Below are 25,502 nucleotides of genomic sequence, written 5' to 3'. Positions count from 1 at the left end.
AATTAGTCACATCCCATGAGCCATGTTTGTCTGCGTAAATGATCTGTAGCAGCACGTTTGCGTTATGTTTTCACTCCTGATTTACATTCCTCTGTTATCATTTATCTCATCTGGTTCAGCATGAGAAGAATGCGATAAGGACACATGAACACAAGATGCATTCCCTCTCCTTTAACACTCCTCTAAACATGCTGATTTCCAAAACAGATTATACAGAAACGCTGGGGGAACATCCTCCAAGCTTCCCGTTGTCAGTCTTTACTAAGATAATAATAATCTGCTTGTTTCATCGCAGGAAAATAGACTGCCTGGAAGCAGAAATTAGCCATGTGTTTCACCCTTATCTCTGTAAATTTTTTCAAACATAAAGTGAAGAGGTCCCACTTCACTTGTTTTTTCCCTCTTTAAATGGAAACTGAAGCATGGTGGACCCGCTGACCTTCACTGTGCTGTGAGGCAGATCATCTAGACACAACAACAGTCAGACTGTTTAACGTTAGACCGCGTCATGGAACAAAACATCCTCTCTCTGCACACACGATGACTTCACAAACAATTTAAAGATTTTTCCATTTCACTAATTAAAAAAACCATCAGTCAGCCTCATGTTTGTCTGAAATGAGGAGAATACAGCCATTCAGGTAAATCATTAGCCTGCTCTGAGTCAGTGCTCCTGTTTACTTTTGTGTCTTTGCCCCACTTGATGCGTGATCCAGGCAGACATACACTCAGCACACGCTCAGTTGAATATACACACATAAACACAAGGTCAGAGGCTCAGGGGTGAACAGGTGTGCTTCCCCTGCAGGTGCTTCACTTTCCTTCACAGCCGAGCTGACAACAAGCACACGCTGAGTGTCTGTTCTCTCACCTTTAAACTGCCTGGCTTCACACCAGCACAAATAAAACAAACACCACAGACATTCATCTACAGACACATCTATGGTGGGCTGTGAGGATCAAACATTAGATCACAGACATGGGGAAAATCCCGACTTTGTACGTAGTACTTTTTATGTGGTACATATTTTACTAGTATTTAATAGTATGTAATTATCCACTGGAGATCTTGGTCACTGTGGCCTCTTTATTGAAAAACTAGCCGGGGTATTAGCACAGAGGCCCTGCTAGCTAATTCTAAGAAAGTTTTGAATTATTTTAAGTGTATTTGAAGCCCCCCCACAGCTGATCAAAGTGCTGCATTTGGAGGGACACAAATGTTGTGCATTACGATGATGAACTAAAAAAAATTACTTGCTAACTCCAAAGAAACGCAGTGAAATAAATTCTTAATATGAGACCGCCCAGGTTCAAATCTGGCTTGTGGTTCCTTTCATGCTTCCCCACTCTATCATCAGTGTTTCCAATTCTATCTGCTGTCCTCCACTCCAAAACAAATTACTAATCCCAATGTCAAACAGCTGCTACATAGCCTTCTATACAACAAATAAACTCTCAAATCTCTTACATTCCAGTTCTATATTTCACCCAAGTGAGACACAGAACCAAGCAAGAACATCATGGCTGCAAGCATCCATTGAAAGGATGAGCCTGGTCCAACTGTGGGATCCAAAATCCAAAAGGTAATATCAGTTGTCAGGTCATTATTGAATGCAACTTTTAACTTATGTTCACCTTATCCAAACAGATTACTTTGGGGTCCAATAAACACTGAGTTTAGTGATATTGAGTGAAGTTTCATTCATCATATTTACAGAGAGAGACAGTAAAGTCACTGAATGGGATTATTTCCTCCAGTTTTTGTAACATATGGACAAAAATCTGATTATAAATGTACAGCTTTATGTCAGTCGATAGTAATGACTCAGTGTAGGACATTGCATCGTGCTAGCATTAACATCAGTGTTTAAAATCTACAGGTTTGCAGCACCACAGGCTGAGAAAATATTCTTTCCCCATCATGGGACTTCCAACTACGATGAAAGCTGACTTGTTTATGTGCTGACATTAATGACATTTATAGTAATGACAGTGTGCATGAGTTTGCATGCAAGTTTTGATGATAGAAAACCAAATATTCGAGTCTAGGACTTCTTTTTTGTTGCAAAGCAGGTATTGTAATTGTGAGTGCTGCATATGGTCATACCATGTATGCAGAAAAGGTGTGACAGGTGTGAAGGAACAGAGGTCAAAACTGTAAATACATCAATGACTACCCAGGTTGTTTGCAGACAAAGTCCATTGTAAAAAAAAAGGCAGTTAAAACAGAAAATCAGAGTAATTTATGCATTTGCAGATATTGATGTTGTGTATTTTTTTTAATAGAAAGAAAACAAGTTTAAAGTTCTGGTACTGGTTAATACAACCGAAACATAAAGCCAACTATATTCTGTATATTCTTTTTGTCTTTAGAATAAGGACATTTGTAGAGCTTTACTTTGACCCTTCACTCATTTTAGCATCTGTATTTTTTCACTAGTACTTTTGCAAGATGAACCAGTACCTCAACTTTTTTTCGACAAGTTTCCTCTACTCGAGTAAAGAATGAGTACTTTTGCTTCCTCTGGTCCCTAAAAACAACGTGTTAAATTCACAAAAACAGCAGCTTAGAGTGTTTTGATGTTGGTGTTTTTTCTTTTAATCAATTCAGACTTTCAGAGCTCCAAATGTGCCACCAAACACTACAAGGCACACAATGCACTGGGGCACGGCTCTACCTTTAACCTCTTGTTCAAACAAAGCAGAAGGTCACTCCTCTTGTCAGTGCTGCAGTCAACGCCTCGCCCGCTGAACAAATGGGGGTTTGTTCTCCCTTCGCCCCCCTCCCTCGCTGCTGTCCTGCACGCCCCCACAGCACTAGGGGGGGCCAGAGGGGACGTGTGTGTCGCTGCCTTGTCTGGTGGCACGGTACGGCTTTTACACACTGTAGCTTGGTTTCATTTGGTCAGCTTTTTCACAGCCTCCCCCTCTTAAAGGGCCCAAAATGAGGAAACCCCATTACTAAGAGTGGAAACACTGCCGCTTACATCAGAAAGACTTCAACTTTTTATTCTCGATGACAGTTTAAGAAATATTCTGTCACCCACGCTGTTCTTTGTAAAGCAGTTGCCTGCTTCTCGGGCCAGCCCAGGGTTCAGCTAATCCCCCATGCGTGAGCCAAATACCATCTGTGTTTGTTCGGCAACAAAGGGGGCACTTGTTAATGACTTTCCATGTCTTCACTGGAGTACGGCTGAGGGTGGAGGGGGGCAGAGCACACAGAAGTAGGCTATGGAAAAGACGAGTCAGGAGAGGCAAATTGAAGACCACAAACAAGGATCAATAACCGAGTTGTGAGCCGGGGAGACACTGGTTTCATTTTCTGAGGACAGATATCTGAACCAGTTTGGCATTGCTAGATCACTTTAGGCTTTGTTTCCTCACAAAAGGCCAAAACGGGTCAAGCTGAGGGTTTAATTATTAGCAAAGGTTGCTGAAGTCTGCTTTAACACTAAACTGCTTCACACATGTTCGTTTTTCCGCCCATCCAGGATGGTCTGTAAATAATTTGCGATCTTAACCTCATGTAGTCAACATTTTGAGGTTGCTCTCTGTTTATACTTAAAGCCAATTTGTGTTGATGTGATTAAAGGCACAAATAAAGCTGCTACACAGCCTAATAAGTCTTCACTGGCTGACCTCCATGACCAAAGAGCTGAATGAAGCCATCCTTATCAGTTCCAACAATACGCTGATGGGTTTGACTCTGGAGCAACATAAAGAGCAACTATCAAACACCACAACTGCTTCTATTTTAAAATATCTCTAATAAAGTGGTCGATATAATCAGGTTTCTTAAGTCTACTCTGAATTTGCTGAATATTTCAGACATTTAAAGGCAAAAAAATACAATTTGCTCACAAGATGTTCCTGAAGTCAAACTGACCAGAGAGGAAAGCCACCAGGTTACCTCAGGCGTAACCGCATCAAGCCAGGTGTTAAAATGCTTTATTATGGGGCTAATTGATTTTACAAAGTTACAACACAGATAAAAACTGACCCCTGTGACCCACTCTAAGTCTAATGAGCTTTTACAACATTGTTCTTCATTGTCTTTCCTAGAGAAAGGCTGATCTGATCCTGGTATCAGATATTGGTCCGATACTGACTCAAATAGCCAGATCAGGTATCAGTGACTATGTGCCGATCAATACTGCTGATACTTGAGATGGATCTCCATCCTGTGCTTACAGGATAACAATTTCTTTGACTACAAGCGATTTATTCGCAGCTCATATTTCCAGGTGGTGTGGGTTTAATTATTTAAAATACTGAAGACAGATGGAGTAACAAAAACTAAACATAAGTGTAGCAAAGTAGTTAAGACAGGGGAAACCTCTAATGATGGATCATGGTGAAAAAGCATGGAACCGTGGTACAGTGTTTTCTTTAGGTATAGTATATGCTTTATATGCTTGCTCTGTCGGGCATCTGCAGGAATGTATGCATAATTTAGCATGTTTTCATGTTTTACCCCCTCCAATTATTTTAACCCTACCCCCTGTGTTTCCACAATTTTTAAATTCTATTTTTTTTACTGAGCCTTTTTTTTCTAACATATTTTCTCACATTGTGCATGGATGAGTGGGGATATGGGGCAAGGTCATGTACTCTTTGCTTTTATTTTTCTTTTTATGTAAAGCCCTTTGTGTTACAACAGTTTGTTAGACACATGCTATTCTAATGCAAGGCTTTGTATGTGCTAAGATTGTCAAAATTAGATCTAGATTTAATAAACAGAATCTTAATAAAGCACTGACTGAATGGTTGATACAAAGGTCGTTTGGTAAGAGTAAGTTTGTAGGTCTATTTGGTTGGGTATTTATTGATGAACTCACTTAAAATTGTCATTTTTAACACTAAGGTATCTCTTTTTTTGTGAGTGTCCTGGGGGCTGAACTTTTCTTGGGATACACTTGGGGGGACTCTGCAAGAATAAAGGTCGTAAAACCACTGGTTTAAGAGACAACACTATCAACTAAAAAAGGCATGGACAGCAAAGAAAGTTTGCATGCTCAGTCCAGCTTAACGAAGATTGACTGTGACAGCAGAGGGTGAGTGATGTAGAGTGATATATAGATTATGGGGCAGATTATGATCATTTCTGTTAAAATGTATTGATTTAAAGTTATTTTACAAAGTAAGAGAATCCTGGTGTTGCACATAACTTATATCTAGTGCCATTGTCACAAAAAGGAAGATAGGTTATTGCTTTAACCCTAGATTGGATCTGTATAGGCAGATACCCAAAGCCCAGGCACCAGATTGGTAGCATTACAATTCTTTCCCCACATTTCCTCTCTCTTTTGCAGTGTCTCTCTTTATAGATGCTTCACAGTGCATTTCAGCAACAGTGCCATAATGAAGCTTCACAGCCATTATACTCTGAGACAGGCCCTCATGAAACCATGAGGGCATGCTTTTTAGTGTCTCTGTGTCTTAGTTTACGGTGTTTCTGATTTCCTAAAACGGGAGAGAGCACGGTACAGCAGGAGCGCCACAAACACACAATATGACAAGCACTTAGACAGGGCTACAATCTTCTGCTGGCTCTGCTGATCCTGTTTTTGCCTCTCTTACAACCTCCAAAGCTGGCATAGGGGGGTATCACCTTATCTAAATATTATGGCTAAAAAAATGCTGTGATTTTGGCTTCTTTCTCTCAAAACTAAAGAATGATCAAATTTCACTGTTCTTTCTACATCTGAGTTAAAAAGCACTTTTTAAAATTGCCAAATAGCTGTCCTGCTTTAAGGTTAGAGGAGCTGATAAATTGGTGGTTGGCTTGGCATAGAGAGTGTAAACAGAGAAAAGCATAAGATAAAGATATGAAAAAGTATTTTTATAGCTCATCTAAAGCAAAGTTTATTAACTCCCTGACCTCCTTTCTGTTCCTATTACAGAGAAGTCACCATCAGATTAATGGCTGATCTGAGAGGATAACTTCAGAACAAAAAAAAATGCTTAATATTCACGGCACATTCTTTAATTTTATTACTGTTTGATTAAAATTTGACTTGAAACTACGGTTTGGGAATTGAAACAATGGCGGTCTCGCACTAAACATGTTCTGAAAGCTTTGAATTGAACTCTGATCCCGTGATAATCCCTTTCACTACCTCCTCTTTTAAATTAGCCGTGTGACACGCCAGCCCTCTTAGCTCGTCTGTTAGCTGTTTGTTAGCCTCTAGTCTGAGTCTACAACAGAGATTATAATCCAGAATTCTGCCTTTATATTTTCTAAAGGAATACAGAAAAATATCTGAGGATATTTTGTCAATTTATTCATTACATTAATAAAAATTTGATGATCTTTGAGGAAAAAGACCTTCAAAATAAAAACAGAAGTCAAATTAGGTCAATAAACGGGTACATTTATAGCCAATGTTTCTTAAGAGCATTTTACAAGAGCAAACCTACGATTATATTCCAGATGGACATGTTCCCCACACACCAAAAACCACACATCGTCCTCCCTTCCCCCCTCTCTCACTCCGGTCCATCTGCAACAGCAACTCGCTTGGTGGAGCAAATTTAGGCAGTGAGAGAAAAACCAACAATCCACGCCGGTGCTGGCCCTTTTTTTCTAACCCGCTCAACTGTTAACTGTGTTCTTTGCCCTGCCATGCAAATGCATGTGGATCAAAGCAGGCATGATAGGACGACGCCTATACGGGGCCTCTTCCCAAAACCAACAGCAGCTCCTACAATGCCCAGTGGTTTCCGTGGTCTTCCTCTTTTTGTGGGAGAAACAAAAAATCATGACCAAGTGATTTTCTACAACTCCCCCCTCCTCCTCCTCCTCCTCCTCCTCATCCCGCTCGCCCTCATCCCCTCATCTGTGGCTCTGCTGGATGTCATTACTCAATCCAATGACACGGCTGTTTTTGTGAGATGAAGACGCTCGGGAGACACGCTGTAACTCACTGTTTCCATTTTTAATTTCACAGCAACAGAGCGGAAAGAAGCTGCAACTCGCAGGAATCTGAGTGGCATTTAAATTACCGGCTTTGAGTATGAGACATAAAATTTGCAGAGCTGCCTGTGGGACAATCAAACAAGTTTCACACTTCACACGCTATAAATAACCAGAGCGAGGCCGTTTTACAGTCACATCCACAATCTAAAAAACAGATGAATCTAAGTTTGAGATGACATATTGATTTTTTAACAAAAGAACATGCTTCCTCACTGCACTGAGGATAAATCTTGACTTATTTCACAAGAACTGTATTTACAGAAGAGTTTCCTATGAATGGAAGTCTAAATAAGTATGAATAGGCCTTCATTTAGACTTAAAAATGGCAAAATGTGGGAAAGAAGTGAACTGCCAAGAAGCCTGAAATTATAATTCCTATGTTTAACCTGTAAAAGTAGGACTATAATCATCTAACAAAGCGCCTTTTACTCCAAAAGAAGAAAAGTGGGTTCACATTTTATTAAACACATTACATCTAATTTCTTTAATAATGTAGCTTGATTCTGATAAATGCTCACTGCTGACTAAGCAGAAATAGTTAATGGATGGTCTATTTAGTCCACACATATCACAATGATCCTTAAATTGAGTTGCTCTTGGAGTCATAACAACTGCCAGAAATACTAGGATTGCAGTCTTTTGGCCTTTTTTGCAATGACTTAAAATTGGACACAACCAGGAATACTGAAATATGACTGAAAGGAAACTAAAACCGTATGTTTACATAGATTTAACAGATCCTGACAGCTAAAGCGGGGCACATACTACAAAATAATCAATTTTGGGTCCGAGTCCTCTCTTTCCAAAGTCAGCAAATGCCAGGTTATCAGCTGGTTCAAAAGATTATTTTTGCAACATTTTCCTGTAGTTTGTGCTTCTTAAAAATGTTTCTGAATTTTCATATCTTTTTCTTTAATCAAGTTTAGACTGCAACTGATTGTTTTGGGGCATTTTGTCTTTATTTGAGAGTTAGGACAGTGCATAGAGCCAGAAACAGGGATGACATGACATGCAGTGAAAAAGCCACAGGCCCAGGCTGCCCATGTACATGGGACACCACTTAACCACTAGGCCATTTGTGCCTTGTCATTAAATACATATTTGATTGTCATTAAATTACAAATTTGTAGAAAATGTAGTTATTTTTTTATTAGGGGACACTGGTGGGTCATGAGGCTGGACCTACAGAGAACAACTGCTTTAGAGAGAATAATCAACCAAAATTCTTCAGGTGCATTTATTTTGAAATGCTGCTTGACTTGCATGAAGTTACGCACTTATGGACCTCTGCTAGAGTGAAACAGAAGTTTATTGTCTGTAGAAGTGAAGCATTTTGACAACCAGTCAGCTGTTTGCTAACTTGTTACCAAGGTGAACAGGAAGAGGGTTCATAGTTCCGGGCATAAAGGGGTCAAACTGCCATTTACCATATCGAAGGCAATAAATCGATTCCCTCACAGTGCATGTATACTGAGACAAGAGCCTTGCCTGATAGAGCTGCGACTGAAGCTTGACTCTTAATATAAATGTAAACAAACTGTTTCTTTAAGGAGGACAGGATGTTTCCCACTCTAAACCTTAAATATAGGACAAACATTTAGGATTTTTCCATAATGACACCCCTGAGTTCTTTCAGCTCCAGTTAAACGTGACCTGGAAGGGACAGTACAGAGCATGTCTCAACCACAAACCTGAGGCAGAAAGAATGACCTGAATGTACGCCGTGTGGGCCCTCCCCTCAGGCAGAGGGGCCGTACCGGTTGACTGCTGGAATGCGATTACTACAAACAGCAGACTCACACCGACACTCACATGTGCTGACCTATCTGCAGCGGACACACGGGTTCAGACACGTTTAGTGGGGCAACGACAGGATCGATAGTACACACAGACTTGAGTAACATCCTGTTTGTTTTATTATTGATGTTAATGTTCTATGAGGCTTTACCCTCTTAACGAAGCAGGCTTCTTCTCTTTTTACTAAACAGCAAATTAACACCTCTAATCCTATAGCTTACCTTAACCTAAGGTAAAACAGCCCCCAACTAATCCTTGTTTTTTAAGTCTCACCAGTCTCTACTTGGTCTTTTTTGTTGTTTTAGGGTTTTATATACAGAAGGTTGTGACTGTTACCTAAAAAATCATGTGTGAAAATGGTTTAATGACTATCATTGGAAATAAAAGCAGTCTTATGGTGTTTTTATAGCAGAAGAAGATTTTTTGTCCAAGGTAACTTGCAATAAAGTGGATGAGAGACATTTCTTGGAAGATTTTTAAACAACTTAATTTTCCCTCTTAAAAGTGATTTAGAGTAGTCTGGCACGACGGAGGAAAACCACTAACAGACAGCATTTGGGAAAGGGCAGAGCCTTTGAAAACAAACTCGGATGGTGATTGGACAAACGTTCTGTCTGTCACATCTTTACAGGCCAATCAGAGCGAAAAAAACACGTGTTGTACCTACTAACAAGCTGCGCCTGCGCCCCTGCCAAGGAGTAAACTCCATAAAGAACTACGTAACACGAACCATGGCGACCATAGACATGTAAGTACACAACTTTTGTCATTTCTTAAAAGAAAACAACTCACTGCTGTTCTTTGATCCTCTTTTAACAAAGAAATGTCATCAAGTTCTGATAAAACTGGCGCTTAGGCAGCATCCATGCTAATGTCTTCTGCCATAATTGCACTGGCCTCTTGCTGCTGCTTGCTTACGTCACGACTCCGCCATGCCCAAAAGTACTGCCCCTCGACACTGATTGGTCCTGTCACTTTCTAACCAGGCCCAAACAGTTCAGACCAGAGCTTTGCAAGGTGGATTCACCAGTAAGCAACACGAAAACAGACGTATCCATTTGCTTTGCAAGGTTAGATTTAAGAGTTCTTTGTCTGGAAAGGAGTAAGCGCCTGAATCCACCAGCTGTGTATCTCCTACTTCCCTCAAAAAAACCCACTACAGTTCAGAATCCTTGGTACAAAACCAGCCTTGGTGTCAGCTGTTGCCACAGAACTCCTGGTTTTAATATTTCAACTTTGGAACAAAGCTCAGTATCATTCGATGTTGCCAAAGAATAGTAATAGCTCAGCAGTACCTGCCCAATTTTTCAGCAGCACTGGCTCTGAAATTAATAAAAGGCATTCGGCGCGCCGGTGGTCGAGTGGTTAAGGCGCACGCCATATACGCAGGCGACCCGGGTTCAAATCCAGCCCGTGGCACTATTTCCTGCATGTCTCTCCCCGCTCTCCTCCCTGTTTCCAACTCTATCCACTGTCCTATCTAATAAAGGCAAAAAAGGCCAAAAATAAATCTTTAAAAAAAAAAAAAAAAAAAGGCATTCAAAACCCCCTTCAATATTTTGCAAAATCCTTATTGCAATGTTTTTAATGCATGAACCCTGCTAAACAGTCAACCTGAGCCCTTATTAGTATAAAACATTTGATTTGGTGCAGAAACAGCATTCAGAGATAGAGAAAACAAAAAAAAGTTCCAGACTGAGTACATATTTCTTTACAAGAAGGGAGGAACTACATATCCCATAATTCATTTTTAACTATAGCATTTCAAGATTTTAAAATATATTTTTTCCTCTTTTCTTGACCAATCTTTAGTTTAGCATTTACATTTGAAATGATAATGTGGTAATATGTTGTAGTTGACATACATTTTGCTTCATACTATAGGGACATATATTGCCATCAACAGTTGACAGCCTTCTTTTGGCTCTAAAATTTCCATGGTAACCAAAGACCCCACCAATCAGAGACGTCACTGTGACACTCAAGCATTGTGGGTATTATAGTATTTGTGGCTGAAACTGCAAATAAACTGTTTTCCTTTAAACATTTTGGATATCTTAAGGACTTCAGAGTTCTACAGGAGCTTAAATCACCGTTTCACACTCAGGTAGCATGTGCTAAGTCTAACTTCTAACCTCTGATGATATGGCTATCAATCAAATATGCTGTGGAGAAAATTAATGGGATTTTTACTTCCAGAACTACACTGTTGAGCTCTGTTTGGAGGCCAAGACCCAGCCTTGTTCTGATTTAGCTAGAAGCAATCATAATGATGACAAACAAAATATTTTAGCATTTACCTAAATACCCAACAGGACCTGCTCATCTCCTCCCATAAGAGCATCATAACTCAAACTCTTTACATCTAAATATTTAGATCGATCTCTAACAGAAACACATCTCCTGCCACAAGTCATAACATTATTTTGCAACACAGTAATCCTCCAATTTATTGTCTCTTTATGTCTTTAAGGTGTTGATTTGCTTGATCTAAAGACATTTTGAGGCATTAAGGCCTTGCAGTTGGGGCCAGGTGCCCTCTTTAGGGACTGTTTTAGACAATAAAAATCAACTTTGATGCTTTGACGCCTTATTTGCATTCAAAATACACATTTTATCACCATTAGTAATATGCATACTCTCAAATTTGATGTATAGCTATAATGACTATAGGGAGCTCCTTGAAACACTAGGCCTCAGACAACTAGTAGCCATCAGTTAACTTCCTGACAACTGCCTAGGAACCCTTGAGCAAGGCAAAGAAGCCTCAAACCTTCCTTTCCTTAAAGGATTAATAAAAGAGGGTTTTCTCTTCGAAGGGCGATGTGTTTGGATTGTTTTGCAGAATAAAACAAGCCATTTGTGTGTTGATTGTGTTGGTGTATTCTGTAATATGCTAATGAAATATGGTAAAGAGGGTATTCTGCAGGTAAACGAATACCCTGAGACCAGAGGAGCACCAGCTCTCTTTGGAAAATCCATCCAGTTAATTAACAGATTCTTAATTACACTAAGTGTCTACGCTGATCCTGACCTTTGTGAGGTCTAATGTTACAGGTGATCACTTTACCTGTGATGACATTAACGTCAGGATAGGTGTTTTCACACAGCTCCACGGCCTCGCTGTCCCTCTCAAACGCCTCCCGTAGCTCCTTCTTCACAGCCGCAGATCCACACAGCCGGTACAGACCCACCACCTGGAAACACACACACACAAGTAGGTCAAGTAAACATAAGATTTGACAGATAGGCAGACATCTTTACAACCCTATCGATCAAACTCAGTGTCTGTGCTCAAAACAATGTGCTGGGCAGAAGCCAAAAACAACTTGTCTCAAACTTTAAGCCTGTTTTACCTCGACAAAATGATGGCTTATTCCAATGACTGATGACATTTTATGTGTCTTGTTTATAACTCAGACAGGGCACACTGCTGGGACACCTCAGGCCAAACTTGGAGCAGCAGTAGGAGGCTGGAGTGGGTTACTCGCCAAATAACAGAAACGAGGGCGAAAGCAAGTAAATAACCTGATTTTTTTACCTTTGATTTACAGGATCTCTCATTAAACCGTCTGGTCTTTTCTTACAGAAACTTTCAAAACCCAAGTGATAGAATACATTTTTGCAACACTGATCTCCTTACTTTTACTAAATCTTATCTTCTTTGTGTTTTACTATTCAAATTCTGATAATGCTTGTCATTTCTTTTCTGCATGTACTGCAGATGGCTCCTCTGTGCTCTCCCTCTACTTTTGAGTAGTTTTGTTTCTTTTCCAATCCAAATCAAGCGTTCAAGGACAGATGGCTTCTTAAATGAACTGTAAATCCCTGAAACAATTATCTAGACAAAACTGACTCAACTTGGTGGACCACCAGCTGCCTCTTCTCAGCATAAAACAACTGAAGATAAACTGTTAGCATGAGTATGCAAGAGGAAACATATGTACAAAGACCCATTAAGTTTAGTTCTGTTTTGCTGAGTGCTGCCTACATTAGCCAAATAAGTTCAAAGTAACATCAGACCGTTTATACTGACAGGGCTGTGAATGTAGTGCAGGGTTTTTGTAATTTTTGACTGTTTACACATTGTTTGAAATTGTTTGTATTATACATTTAAAGATCTTCCGTCTCAGAGACCACAGCTGTAAGTGGCTTTAAGGCTAGCTCTGGTTCAACAGTTAAATTGTGTAAGGTCTCTGTCAAACCTAATTTAACTAACCTATCCTTCCTAACTAACTAAACAAAACTAATTTAATCTAAACAAACTTAACTCACCTAACCTAACCTAAAGCTAACTAAACAAGCTTAAAAACACCAACCAGGGTGTGCAGATGGTCGAGTGGTTTAAGGTGCTACCCATGTACGCCAGTGGCCCGGATTCGAATCCGGCCTGTGGCCCCTTACCGCATGTCCCTTCCCACCCTCTTCCCTATTTCTGAGTCTATCCAATGTCCTTCCTTTATCCAATAAAGGCATGAAAAGTCCCAGAAATAAATCCTAAAAAAACCCACTAAACTAACCTAACCTTACCTGACCTAATTTATCTTAAACTGAACTAACCTAACCTAAACTAAACTAACCTAGCCTAAATTATCATAACTAACCTAACTGACCTAACATAAACTAACTTAAAATAACCTTATCTGGCCTATCCTAACACCGCCTAATCTAAAATAACTTTAACATACCTAACCAAACATAACCTCAACCAAGATAAACTAACCTTACCTAAGCTAAATTAAACCGAACCTAACCTACACTAAACTAACCCGACCTAACCCAACATAGCCTAACCTAACCTAAATGGCCTAATCTAACCAAAGGGACCCTAAACTATCTTAAACTACTGTGAGCTGACCTAACAACCTAACCCATGAAAACTATAACTGAACTGATTTACTACTACCTGAATTTACCTTACCAAGCTAGACACACCTATTCTAACCAAACTAGCTTAAAGTAACCTAAAACAGCTTAAACTAACTCAATCCCTCACCTAACCTAAATTAACCAGACCTCACCTAGCATTAACTAGATTAACCTAACCTAACCTAACCTAACCTAACCCAATCTTGCCTAACCTAAGCAAACCTAACCAAAAGTAATCTAAATTAGCAGGGAGGTTAACAAAAGAATAGTGTAGTTTTGAGCAACCTCACCCCAAGGTATTATCAAGACATCACAAACTTGTGACTCAGTGAATGAGCACTGAGCTCCTCTAAAAGCCTAGCTGAAGGCTCAGCATTAAAAATAAAAGCATGAAATAATAAAGCTTTAATGTCTCTTTATGTAACCCTCCTCAGTCTGACCTAAAGGAACACTTTCCTCCAGACATTGACATTTACTGGTTGGAACTTGGCACCAGTTTTCTCCTTGTTATGTTGGGATTAGTCCAGACATACCATAATTTCTCCTACATGTGTCTGTCTGGTATGTGGCATAGCAGACCAACTGGTGTGGTTGCCCTAGTAACGTGTTAAGTCAGTGGGCTGTGAATGGCGGGTTGGGTCCAGTTCCACACAAACACGGCAGCGCCGGCCTTTCCGGGCTCCAGCGTAGGAGCACTTAAACGTCTCCCCACCAGACCGAGTATTTGTGAGCTCTCCTCCTCGTCGAGTTGTTTTCTAAACCTCACGCGAGAGGGAGAGAGGAGCACAGATTAGGCAGGGATTTGGCTTTGTGTGAGAGTAAACACAAGTCACTGGGCACAATGAACAACAAGTCCATTGAGAAAAAAAAAAGAGTCTCTCTTTTGGGGGGAGCACCCGAGTGCAGGCGGGGAACAGCTGTTAGCAAAAAGAGGGCTTGCACTTATGCTCCCTGGCTGCCGGGCAACACAACAGGCAGCACCAGCCAAGATCTGTATGCAAACGGAGGCCGACACAATGACCGAGAAACCAAGAGAGTTCCCTCCACAGGAATGTGGACGCTCAGTGACTGTAGGACTAGTGATGGGATCAGATTTTTTTGGTCAGGGATTAGCTTAAAGACTTTATAGAAACATCAAAGGAGAAGAAAGACCAGGGGAAAAAAAGTGCATTTGACCGCACTAAAACCCTCGAGTGCTCAGCCAAAGTCAGCTCAACAGGTTGTTAACGTCCTCTAAACATGACTCATCGTTCTTACAAACACAACCGTGGAAATTATCTGCTTCCACCTTGATGACACAACGCTTTCCTGGCATAAGGATTCCCCACATTTCAAAATAAATCGTAGGAGTGCTCAGCAAAACAAAGGCAGCAATTGTAACAAAGAACAAAAGTATGCCTGCCCAAGTAATGAATATTTTCATGACTGATTTGTGGCCTTTAAAACTAAGGCTGAAAAATCTGCCTTAAAGTCTTTTTCAGAAGTTCAAAGACTAAAAAGCAAACTGAGAACACAAAAATGCATCAAATCCCAAACAACTGAATTCTGAGCAGGTTAAAATCTGCCTTTTCATGCCTTTCAAAAGGCACAAACTGTTCCAGATCACATCAAATTTACCACCACTACCGAAACTTCCGCTTAGCATTTTCTTCATGTTATTTTATAACTTTCCCTCATTTTTTAATCATTTATCCAGGAATCAAAATGCTTTTTCCAAGCCATGTTTTGCCTACCCCCTACATTACAGTAACCATTGATCCTTTTTTACTCTCGTCATGTTATCCTAAAAATAAAGGGAAAAAAATACCAGTGTCATGTGTTTGTAAATGACCATTTCTGTTACATCTAGTCATGACAGCCTTATTCGATGTTGAGGTTAAAGCCAATCTATTAACATATTAACATAGAGACTACAGATAAATTATAGCTATTACAATAAAATTAACTCATCTTTTTCATTTTACCCTAAAATCTATGAAGGACCTTCTCACAGATCATTGAAAAACATGGCTCCATTAGCCGGGAATTATCTTCCCTCCTCTCTGAAATCCATCATGTTTTTTCTCTGCTTAAGGTCAAATTGATTTTCTCATCATAAAACAACCTGTTCCTGTTTTTGATTTGTGTTTACTTTTAATTTTCCATTTGCTTGTACTACAAATAACCCAAAGCTATCAGCTCTTTATACTTGCTCTGCAAACAGTTATACTCTGTTTCATAAGTCTTGTTCAACAGCTGAGAGCTGTCGGTTGTGTAACTGCAGCGGATGTCTGTTTACTTTGCATTTGTAAATGAGATGCTACATGTCGAGAGCTATTGTTCAATTTGAATGCCATTTGCCAACTGTTTGCCTGACAGCCAGCACATCCACAGAAAAACAACAAGCCTCATTTCCTTTTCCAAAGAATGAAGCATGGGCCAAAGAAGAGCCCATTAAAGTTTAGGGGGCAGCTCTATTCAAGAGTTTCTATTTAGGGTTTGTTTCTGTCTGGTATTATCAAGTTCTAAAAATGTGTTTGCATCATTTTTCTTCAGCTTAAACATAAAAAAACTAAGATACTAAGACCATCCTGTCAAAGCCTTAAGATGCATCAACAAAAGGATAGTTTTTACCTCACATTTAATATCTGATTTGGGCATTTGCATCCATAGTTGAACGCATTTGGTCTTCAGTGACACTGCAATGAGAATTCTCATTACCTGCCATTTATGCTGTTAACAGCCTTTGCATCATTTCCCTCATATAGGTGCACGGCTAAATCTGTGCAGTCAAATTAGCACTGTGCGAGTTAATACTGACATTTTTACAGTGTCCTTAAGGGTCTATGCAAAAGAGTGCTGATTTGACTCTTTTAGGGAGTTGGTATCTTAACACTAATCAAGCTAAATTATTTAATCTTTTTGGAAGTAAAAACGGACTCTTCTTTACATTAACCAGTGTAACCTCAGCTCAACATTTTTCTCACACCCCTTCCTATAAACCCTTGGTTCCCAACCTGGGGTCCAGGACCCCCTTAGGGAGGCGCCAGAGATTTCAGGGGGGGCGCAAGACTCTCTGCTCTGAGGCAGTCCAAACAAGATTTGCACATACTGACCAAATTCATGATAAAACACTTATGAATGGTTCATAACAAGGTCTTGGGGTAAGAACATGTTTATTTAGGGCTATTTCATTTAGATTTACACACTTAAATAATTCATATTGATGCTGATTTTTTAATCACAGTGTATCACTCCTTTTTGCAAGTCTGTCCTTAGGGAGCCTCAGTCTTTTTTAAATGCAAGTATGGGGGGGGGGGGCTCAAAGGAAAAAGGTTGGGAACCACTGCTATAAACCACTCCTTGCCACAAGAGGGAAGTTGGTAATTTGGTGGATAACTTCATTCATGATGCAGAAGGGTCTAAGATCGGAAACAACACTAATCCATCAGACACACATGGTCAAAGGAATCCCAGCAGTGATCACTGTACAACACACAACATCTAAATATATCTTAACACATAAATACACCTGAAAACATCTAAAACTGTCTGGCCAAGGATGATGGGAAAACTCTGCCCCACCCCCTCAGATTTGAAAAGGCCATGGGGGGAGCTGAGATATACTGACTCTCCACAGAGTTGAACTAACACTGGTGGATCATAACTCCAACACTGAAGATAATTTTACTCAACATAAAATTACACTTTAGGACTTAACCCTGAGATATCAACACCCCAGATTCTGCTGTTTTGGGATGTGATGTGGAATTGTTCTCTCTTTATGTGCAGTTGTGTAGTCAACAGAGGTGGAAAAGTACAGTCACTCTATTCAAAACTAACTTGCGTTAAAGTTAAATAACTCATTTAAAAATATACTCAAAAAAAGGTCCCAGTACCCCCCAAAAAAGAACAACTCAATTACCGTAATTTGAGTGTATGTAATTAGTTACTTTAAACACCTGTTTTAATGTGAAGGACAGGATCCATCTCCTGTTTAAGAACTGGTTTCTGTTACTCCATTTTTGTTACTGTTAAATAGACAAAACATAAGCAAAAATGGTGCCAAATTAAGAACTGCTTGGGAGCCAAAAGGCCAACCATTATGACTGAGCCAAATGATCCAGATCTCTAACAGGAGCTGCAGTTCACATCACTCCAAGAGAGGCTGGATGGACATAAAGCCATGCTTTTTGTTTACAGGCAGACCATCATTTGAATGTGTCAGTCTTTAATGCGTTCCAGTATGCATGACGTCTACATTGCCAAACAAATTAGTATGAAGCATCCTAGACTGGCTCAATATGCAGTCTGATATCAAACCATTTTCTGTGCATACTGAGGTGAATCCACATGAAGCATTAAGGATTACTACTTGGTGTCTGAATGCCCACAATGGATATTAATTTGATTTAATAGACGGTGAAAACAGGGTTGAGGACAAAAGAAAAGTCACAGAGCAAAGTCGTTTTTAATGATGTTTTAACGCTGTTAAACCACACTATAAATAGAACAGCTTATCTATTATAAACTACCTAAGAGATGATCAAATTAATGAGTCATGTTATTAAGAAGGTACTGTTGAGGAACAGAGTCAGGGTTCGCCTCAAGCTTCAGGACATTAAGACTGCAAAATTATTCATTTGATGATGATGATGCAGCCCGTGAAGAAATCTCCATCTTACATGTTTTCTGTCACTTCTATATGCGTCTCTTTGTTTCTTTTTGTGTGCGGTTTCTGACATGGACTGCAAACATTACTAAAGCTCTGTGTTAACTGCTTGAAAAGAGCCCTTAAGAAGTGTTTACATAAGAGAAACCTAGGTTTGAAAGGCCAAAACCACAAATAAAGCTTGAAATGTGACACATTTTAAGTCTGAAAAAGGGCTGATGTCTTTCAAAACTTAACCACACAATGTGAAAAGTCTGTTTTGTCAGAAAGATCCATAACATGTCACAACAATTTTCTGCATCTTTACTGCTGTGTTCAATAATATGTAGGTTACTGGGACGCCTGGGATCCTTTTAAGAAACATCTCTTGTTAATGGGTACGGAGTGCTCGCATACATAACTCCAGTCTTTGACACAGACATTGTGTGCAGTCTTTTCAAAAACACCCACAATCCTGCTGCATCTTAAAAGCTTGGAGAAGCCCCCAGGACACTCATTTCTACGAGTCTCTGAAAGAAAGTCTCCATCAAACATACACATAATCATTTGTAAGGAACACCGCCTCACATCTGGCCCTGCATGCTTTAGTGACACAACCAGCAAATTCCTCTGGGATCTGGTGTCAAACCTGTTCTATACCTGGTCTCCCTGGAACCAGGAGGAGCCCTTACACTTGATCTCAGACCAATACCCTGTGCAAAGTTTATACTCCAAAGCTCTGTTATGAAAGACGGCAGAAAAAAAGGAGAGAGGGACAGGAAATGTGTTATAAACACAAAGACAGAAGGAGGAACTGAGGCAGACACAGGAGAGACAGAAACAGATAGGAATCATAATAAAGCGAGAAAAGCAGGATAAATTACATAAACAGATGAAGTCTGAGCTAACAGATGGAGAGTTATTGGTAAAGTGAGAGCTCTAGCTGTCCTGTGAAAGGTGAACTCAGTCTAGACAGCTTCAGGAGGTAGAATACACCAGCAGCTGAACATCTGGGGAGATAGTTTATAAAGGCTTATCCTCTCCGCTGAACTTCCTTCCTTTTAATTTAAAATTAGAAAGGCTCTTTTCTAAATTAATGCAATGTAGTTTTTAGGAAGCTTCTCCAAAAGGGAAGTTAAGGCTAAACATTAAAGATTCAACAGGCAACTCTATGTACTCTCACTATTTTTTTAAAGCAGCTTGAATGTTCCCAAATGTTCCCTCTTTCCAGAACTAAAATTTACGAATTTGCTGCATGTCTCCAGATTAAATCACAGTTAAAGTCATAGTTTTCTGTTTCAGACCTTCATTAAGATGAAATTGGGTTATTTGGAGACGTCATATTGGACTCTGGGGAAAGTGTTGAATATTTTCGTCCACTTTTAAAGATGTCTAAATGACTAAAAATGGTTTGTATAATAAGTATTGTATAAGACTTTTTAGTTGAGCTCTTAGCTGGACAATGAGAACTTAACACCTAAGTTATATTTGGTGAAGCCAAATGATTTTTTAGTGTGTACATTTCTTTTTAGACTAAAATCCCAACCAATTTTAATAAATCATCACTAATTTTCCCCTTTCAATGCTTTTTAGGCTTTCATGCCTCTATTGGTGGGATAGGACAGCAGACAGAGCCAGAAACCGGGGGGGGACACCCTGGAAAGGAGCCACAAGCCATAACCAGCGACCTTCAGGATACCAGCATCAGCAAATGGGGCACTTCAACACAACAACAATGCTATCGGCACTTTGGCTCCATGGTTTTATGCACCATCAACCGTGATTGTTGGATAATTGTTTAGAAAAATAACGAGCACTGGGAATGCAGGATATTGGATTTTACCCATAGCTGCTATGCTGAAACTCATTCAAGCAGATGATGCTGATGCATCAACAAGTTCAATCAGAAAAAGCACCAGGTCTCTCCTGTCGCCATGTCTTTCTTTCTGAAACAGACATAAAACGAGATGAACAATGTTTAACTTTACAATGAATTATCCATATGGATACAAGGTCCAAATTAAGGGAATTAATTTCTGTAATCACAATAATTCTGATGCTCTCTTGTCCCTTTAAGCATGCTTTGGTTAAGCCATTGCAGCGTCTTCCTGCAGTCACAGTGACACCCAATCCTTGGGAATGGCAGACATTGCATCTTGTTGCACAGAATCATATGTTTGCTGTCCACAGCACATCCATTAAAATCTATTTTTCTGCCCTGTAAATTTCGGACTCCCCTTGTGAGCAGCATGACATCTAGTGCTTTTATTTTGAAAGCAGAAAGGAGCAGAAAGAAAGTGTGGTGCTCTGTATTGATGAGTTTTTGATGGCTTTCAGCTGAATAGTTTTGCCTCCCTGTTGAAACAAATCAGAGCACAACGATTCAAACATGGATATAGATATTGTACATGCAAAACTATCTACACCATGTCAAGAGAGATAAGTTTTGCTGAGTGAAAAAGGTGGAAAAAAAAAATCAAGGAAGTCTTCCCGATCGACACTCCTGTTGCCTTGTCATCCTCCTGTTTACTAGTGAATAACAGAGAAGAAAAAAGGAACAGGGCAATGGGCCAAAAACATATTCGAGACTATTTTTTTAAATACAGATGTTCAAAAAATAGAGTTATTTATTTAGATGGGCAGTGAGCTCTGTATGTCTTTAGGTATAATTGTTACCCTGTTATTGAATTTATATTTCACTTTTGAGTCAGGATTTGGTATGCTCTGTTTTTTTTTTAAATATGTTTTTGTTGAATGTACTGCTGCCTGTCTTGGCCAGGACACTCTTGTAAATGAATTTTTTAATCCCAATGAAGTTTTTTTGGTTGAATAAATTCAAATAAATCAAATAAATGAATTGAAATTAAGTCTCCAAACCAAACAACAGGTTTGCGGGATGACAAAGTCACGGAAAAGTGCTAGAAAAGGCACAAAAAAAAGCATTCTTCTTAAGTGAGAAAAATTGAACTAGCTTTAGTTAAGACCAAAAACTCCAGTCCTTAGAGAACAAACTTTATAGTTTGAGTAAAGAGGATCGGAAAAAAATTAAACTGAGGTATGTCTGCTGGTTTCGCTTAAAACTCCACAAATCTATTTTAACAATCTGTTGATGTCTATTGACAGCACATTAGGTGTAAACATCTACAGAAATTTTCATATATCCAAGTACCAAAATCCTGCTTGGTAATATTGTGCATTCCTAATGATAACCAAACAACTGAGCAATCCATAGTAGGTATCTTTGATATTTACCATATTTCTATCAGGTTTTCTGTTACTACTGTTTGAAAAGCTGCACGCTGCACAAGAGGCTGAAGGCGGGGTCTATTTTGACAGACAGGCTCTTTGGAGAGGCCTAATGTTTGCCTGTTAGCCCCCAGGCACCCGCTGCCCCTGGCATGCCCCCCTACAGTGATCAGTCAGGAACAGTGTCCAGACACTTTTACTGCCTCTGTCTCAGCTCTAATTAGGAGAAACTCGGCCGCCTCTCTCTCTCTCCTCTTTCTAGGCTTCAAAGAGCACTTAAAACGTATGTGTGTGTGTGAGTGTGTGTGGGGGTGTGTGTGTGTGTGGGGGGTCAAACAAGAGCTGAAAACACAATCTCGGGGAACACTCTACTCCACCTTCGTCACTGCCGCATCAGCCTCTTAACTCAGGAGTCTTTCTCCTCTCTGAAATAAAAGAGCCTGTTGCCGGAGGAAGGCAGCAGCAGAGCGGTACATCTCTTCTATCCATTCTGCTCATGCCACTCATCCATTACTCTGACTGGCTGCAGGGCGAGCGCTCGTCTCACGGCATGTTGAGCTAAAAGGATGCTGTGAATGTGGGATTATTTTCTCTCCCTATTCTTTCACTTTCGTACAGAAATGCATTATGTAATTGTATCCTAGAGCCTTCTTTTCAAATGAATCCCCATCTGTTTCCAATATACATAATAGGATTTGAATGGCTTTTATCCACATGTACTGTGTATGTACGTCTTCAAACACACATAGATCATACACCTAAAATTATTATTAGGAGAGTTGGAAACTGTGTATTTGCAAAACTGACAAACCAACCCTTTTTTAAAAGATCATTCAAGAACAGTCTCATCATACATTTTACCATTTCATGGCAAAATGGACATGCTCTTTGGGTTAGTCAAGCAGCATGCTTTGACTTTACATGGAGTGCATGATTAGACGCCCCCTTATGGATAGATACATTTATGACAATGCGTACTGAATACAATACATTCAAAGGCAATTAATTAATAGAAGCATGAATCTGAATCCGAGGATGCAATACGTTTTATGCTATAGAGGAGGAGGCTGGGGTGGAGGAGGTTAAGCTTTGTCAGCAGCATCAGCATGGTGTATCAACATTAATGCAGGCAAAGATTAATGAGAAGTATTTCATATTTAAATACACAGCTGTGTTCAGAAAAAGAGGTGTGATTGGCTGTGGGAGCTGGGAGATGTTAATTAGGATATGCTGGTTGTCAGCTGATCACGACCATGTTTTTTTCTTTTGCTTTGTATATTTAACTGAAATCTGAATATGTGTGAGCTTCAGACTGAGTCAGAAAAATCTGACACATTTTGAAAAAAAAAAACCCTTGAGATAAGAAATTGTACCCAGCATTTAAAAAGAAAAAAAGAAAAAAAAAAAAAAAAAAAAAAAAAAATATATATATATATATATATATATATATATATTTTTTTTTCCCCAAAGATTTATTTTGGGGCCTTTTCTTGCCTTTACTAGATAGTGGAGGACAGCGGACAGACACGGAAACAGGGAAGTGAGTGGGGAGAGACATGCGGTAGAGAGCCACAGGCCGGATTCGAACCCAAGCCACCTCAAACAACTTGACCATCTGCGCACCCCTTAATAGTTTTGTTTTTATCATTTATGAAAATAAAATAGAGAAGCCCTATTAGAGCCAAAGGTGAAAAAACTTGCATCACAGGCAATGAATTTATTAAAAAACATGGACATATCCTGGTAGACATCATCATAGCTCCATCCAACCTCTGCTAGCAAAGCCCAAAGGCAAACTTGTTTGATCATCCTAGAATAAGAAATGATACAAAATGTATGGACTAAACATCATTCTGTATTGATTAACTAGAAATTTTGAGCATGATTCAAGGTATTTATGAGCAGAATTCAAAGTTGAATATGCAGATGTGAAATAGTCACACCATGCCATGTTAGTCATGTGACCTGAAGCATAGCGTGCTGCTACTTCCGTGTTGTTCGATACAAGCCAAAACTGTGAGTTTTACTGTTTCTACAACTATGTCTGTTTAGTATCACCATCAGTAGTCATAGAACAGAGCACTGTGCATACAGACACGGTGGGTTCCACATGTATGTGCAGGCTATAGATGACGCTGCTGCCGTCACGGATACACCAACATGCCTCTGGAGGCAGACACTCAATTATATGAGTCCAATCTTAAGTTAGGTTATTCCAGCTATCAGCAGTACATCATCCCAATGCTTGTTAATAAAGAGTTTGTATACATATGTAGACTGTTACTGGCAAGGATGTGCACTTTTACTCTCTGACAGCAGGGCAAGTGGACTCTTAGATTCTCAAAGGGAAATGAAACACAGACTCACCTGGCAGCCTCTTTTCTCAATCTCGTTGATGCACTTGCTTATAAGCAGCGGCACCATCAGTCCTGTGTTCTCCCTCTCCACCACCTTCCACGCCTCCACACCAAACACCTGTGGCTCTCTGTCTCCATCAGGCCCACCATCCAGTGAGTTCTGCCACTGCTCCATCAGGCTCAGCTTGACATAGATCAGCCCTCGTGGCTCCAGCTTCACTGCAAGCTGGTGGCACCGCGTCACCCGAAAGAGTGCCGGTAGAACCACTGTGCCGTGGCAGCAGACACGATTTCGCCTCGGCGTTGGCTCCCAGCTGAACACCACTAGCTTGAGATGCTGGGCATTTTCCAACTCGATGTTAAAGGTGTGGTCCATATCTAAGAAGGTAGTCCGACATGTGAGGAGTGCTGTCCGTGCTTTGTTTACTGAGTCCACTTGGATGGCGCAGTAGACGTCTCGAGAGTCAATTCGTGGAGGCTTGAGGTCCTCCGCACCGTAAAAGTGCAGGCTCATCAGTCCAGAGATGTACTGGCTGCACTTTGGCTGCTCTGTGAAGCTGTAATGACGGAAAGCATCAATGTCCAGCTCTGTACCGTTTAGTTTGGAGCCTCCTCCCTCCATCTCCTTTCCCTTCCCTCCCTTCCCCTCCGAAGAGCCGTGCTTCCCAGATTTGGCCACCAGCTCAGGTGAGTCCCCATCGCTGAGGTAGCCACCTTTGCTGGCCGACTTTGAGCTGCCGTTATTTTTCTTCTTGCTGAAGCTGTGCTGCATGGACACGCTGCTGTCCAAGTGGTAGCGTGAGATAACATTACGGCTGGCCTGCCCTCCCCCAGAGGCAGCTAATCTCGGAGGTCCTGAGGGATGGGGGGCAGTGTCCGACCCACCCCCGTTGTGTTTTGGGGAATGAGCTCTGGGCTCTAACTGATTTCCTCCGTTGTTGTTGGAGCTACTTGGAGTCCCTTTAACGCTGAGTTTTCGGCTGAGCTCTGGCAGCTTTTTCATCTTCATGGAGATCTTCCTGACAGTACGTGGGGACTTAATCTTGTCAGGGAAGGACCAGTTGAGGGAGCTGCTTTTCTTGGCCGGGTTTGGGCTTGAAGGAGGGGAGCTGACAGCATTGGGCAGGTCAGGAACATCTGCAAATAAAAAGGGGAGAAGGAGAGGCATGATTAAATGGCAGCCTGATGCAATTTGAATATGGCTTCTTTTTGACAGAGAAAAACGCACACATTTACACTGTCAAAGTCTCTGGCAAAATTGTTGATAAACCACATTTCTTTTTCACATCAACCAAATGCTCTTAAATCCTTACTCCCATTCTAGGTCATCACAATACCAGATTTTAAACTGGAACATGATTCAAGTTAAAATCAAATGATATTAATCTGTGTTTTAATAGGACCACAACAAATAGGGATTTACAAGGCAATGATAAAAATATATGTATTTGGTCAATCCTTGTTTTTAATTAGATAATATTGGATGCAAACCCCTATGCACAGTCCACATTGCACAAAAACACTGGCACTATTTCCATAACAGATAACAGTGCCAGTGTTTTGTGCAATTTAGACTGTGTGCAGGAGTTTGCTTGCATTTTCGACCAACTTACTCTTTCCTCAT

At 40.2% G+C, this 25,502-nt stretch overlaps 1 protein-coding gene across 1 annotated transcript in view; it reads right to left on the bottom strand.

Annotated features, from left to right (window-relative positions):
- syde2 (synapse defective 1, Rho GTPase, homolog 2 (C. elegans)) overlaps positions 1-25,502 on the bottom strand; it is an 80,703-nt gene that overhangs the window by 17,696 nt on the left and 37,505 nt on the right. The window contains exons 4-5 of the mRNA XM_041791369.1: positions 23,889-25,015; positions 11,847-11,973 (exon numbers count right to left, since the gene is read on the bottom strand). Of these exons, the coding sequence (XP_041647303.1) occupies positions 11,847-11,973; positions 23,889-25,015 (1,254 nt within the window). The remainder of the gene's footprint in view (positions 1-11,846; positions 11,974-23,888; positions 25,016-25,502) is intronic.

The sequence above is a fragment of the Cheilinus undulatus genome, linkage group 7 (genome assembly GCF_018320785.1).
Source record: "Cheilinus undulatus linkage group 7, ASM1832078v1, whole genome shotgun sequence".
Taxonomy (NCBI): domain Eukaryota; kingdom Metazoa; phylum Chordata; class Actinopteri; order Labriformes; family Labridae; genus Cheilinus; species Cheilinus undulatus.
This window is presented reverse-complemented; position numbering and strand designations above follow the sequence as displayed.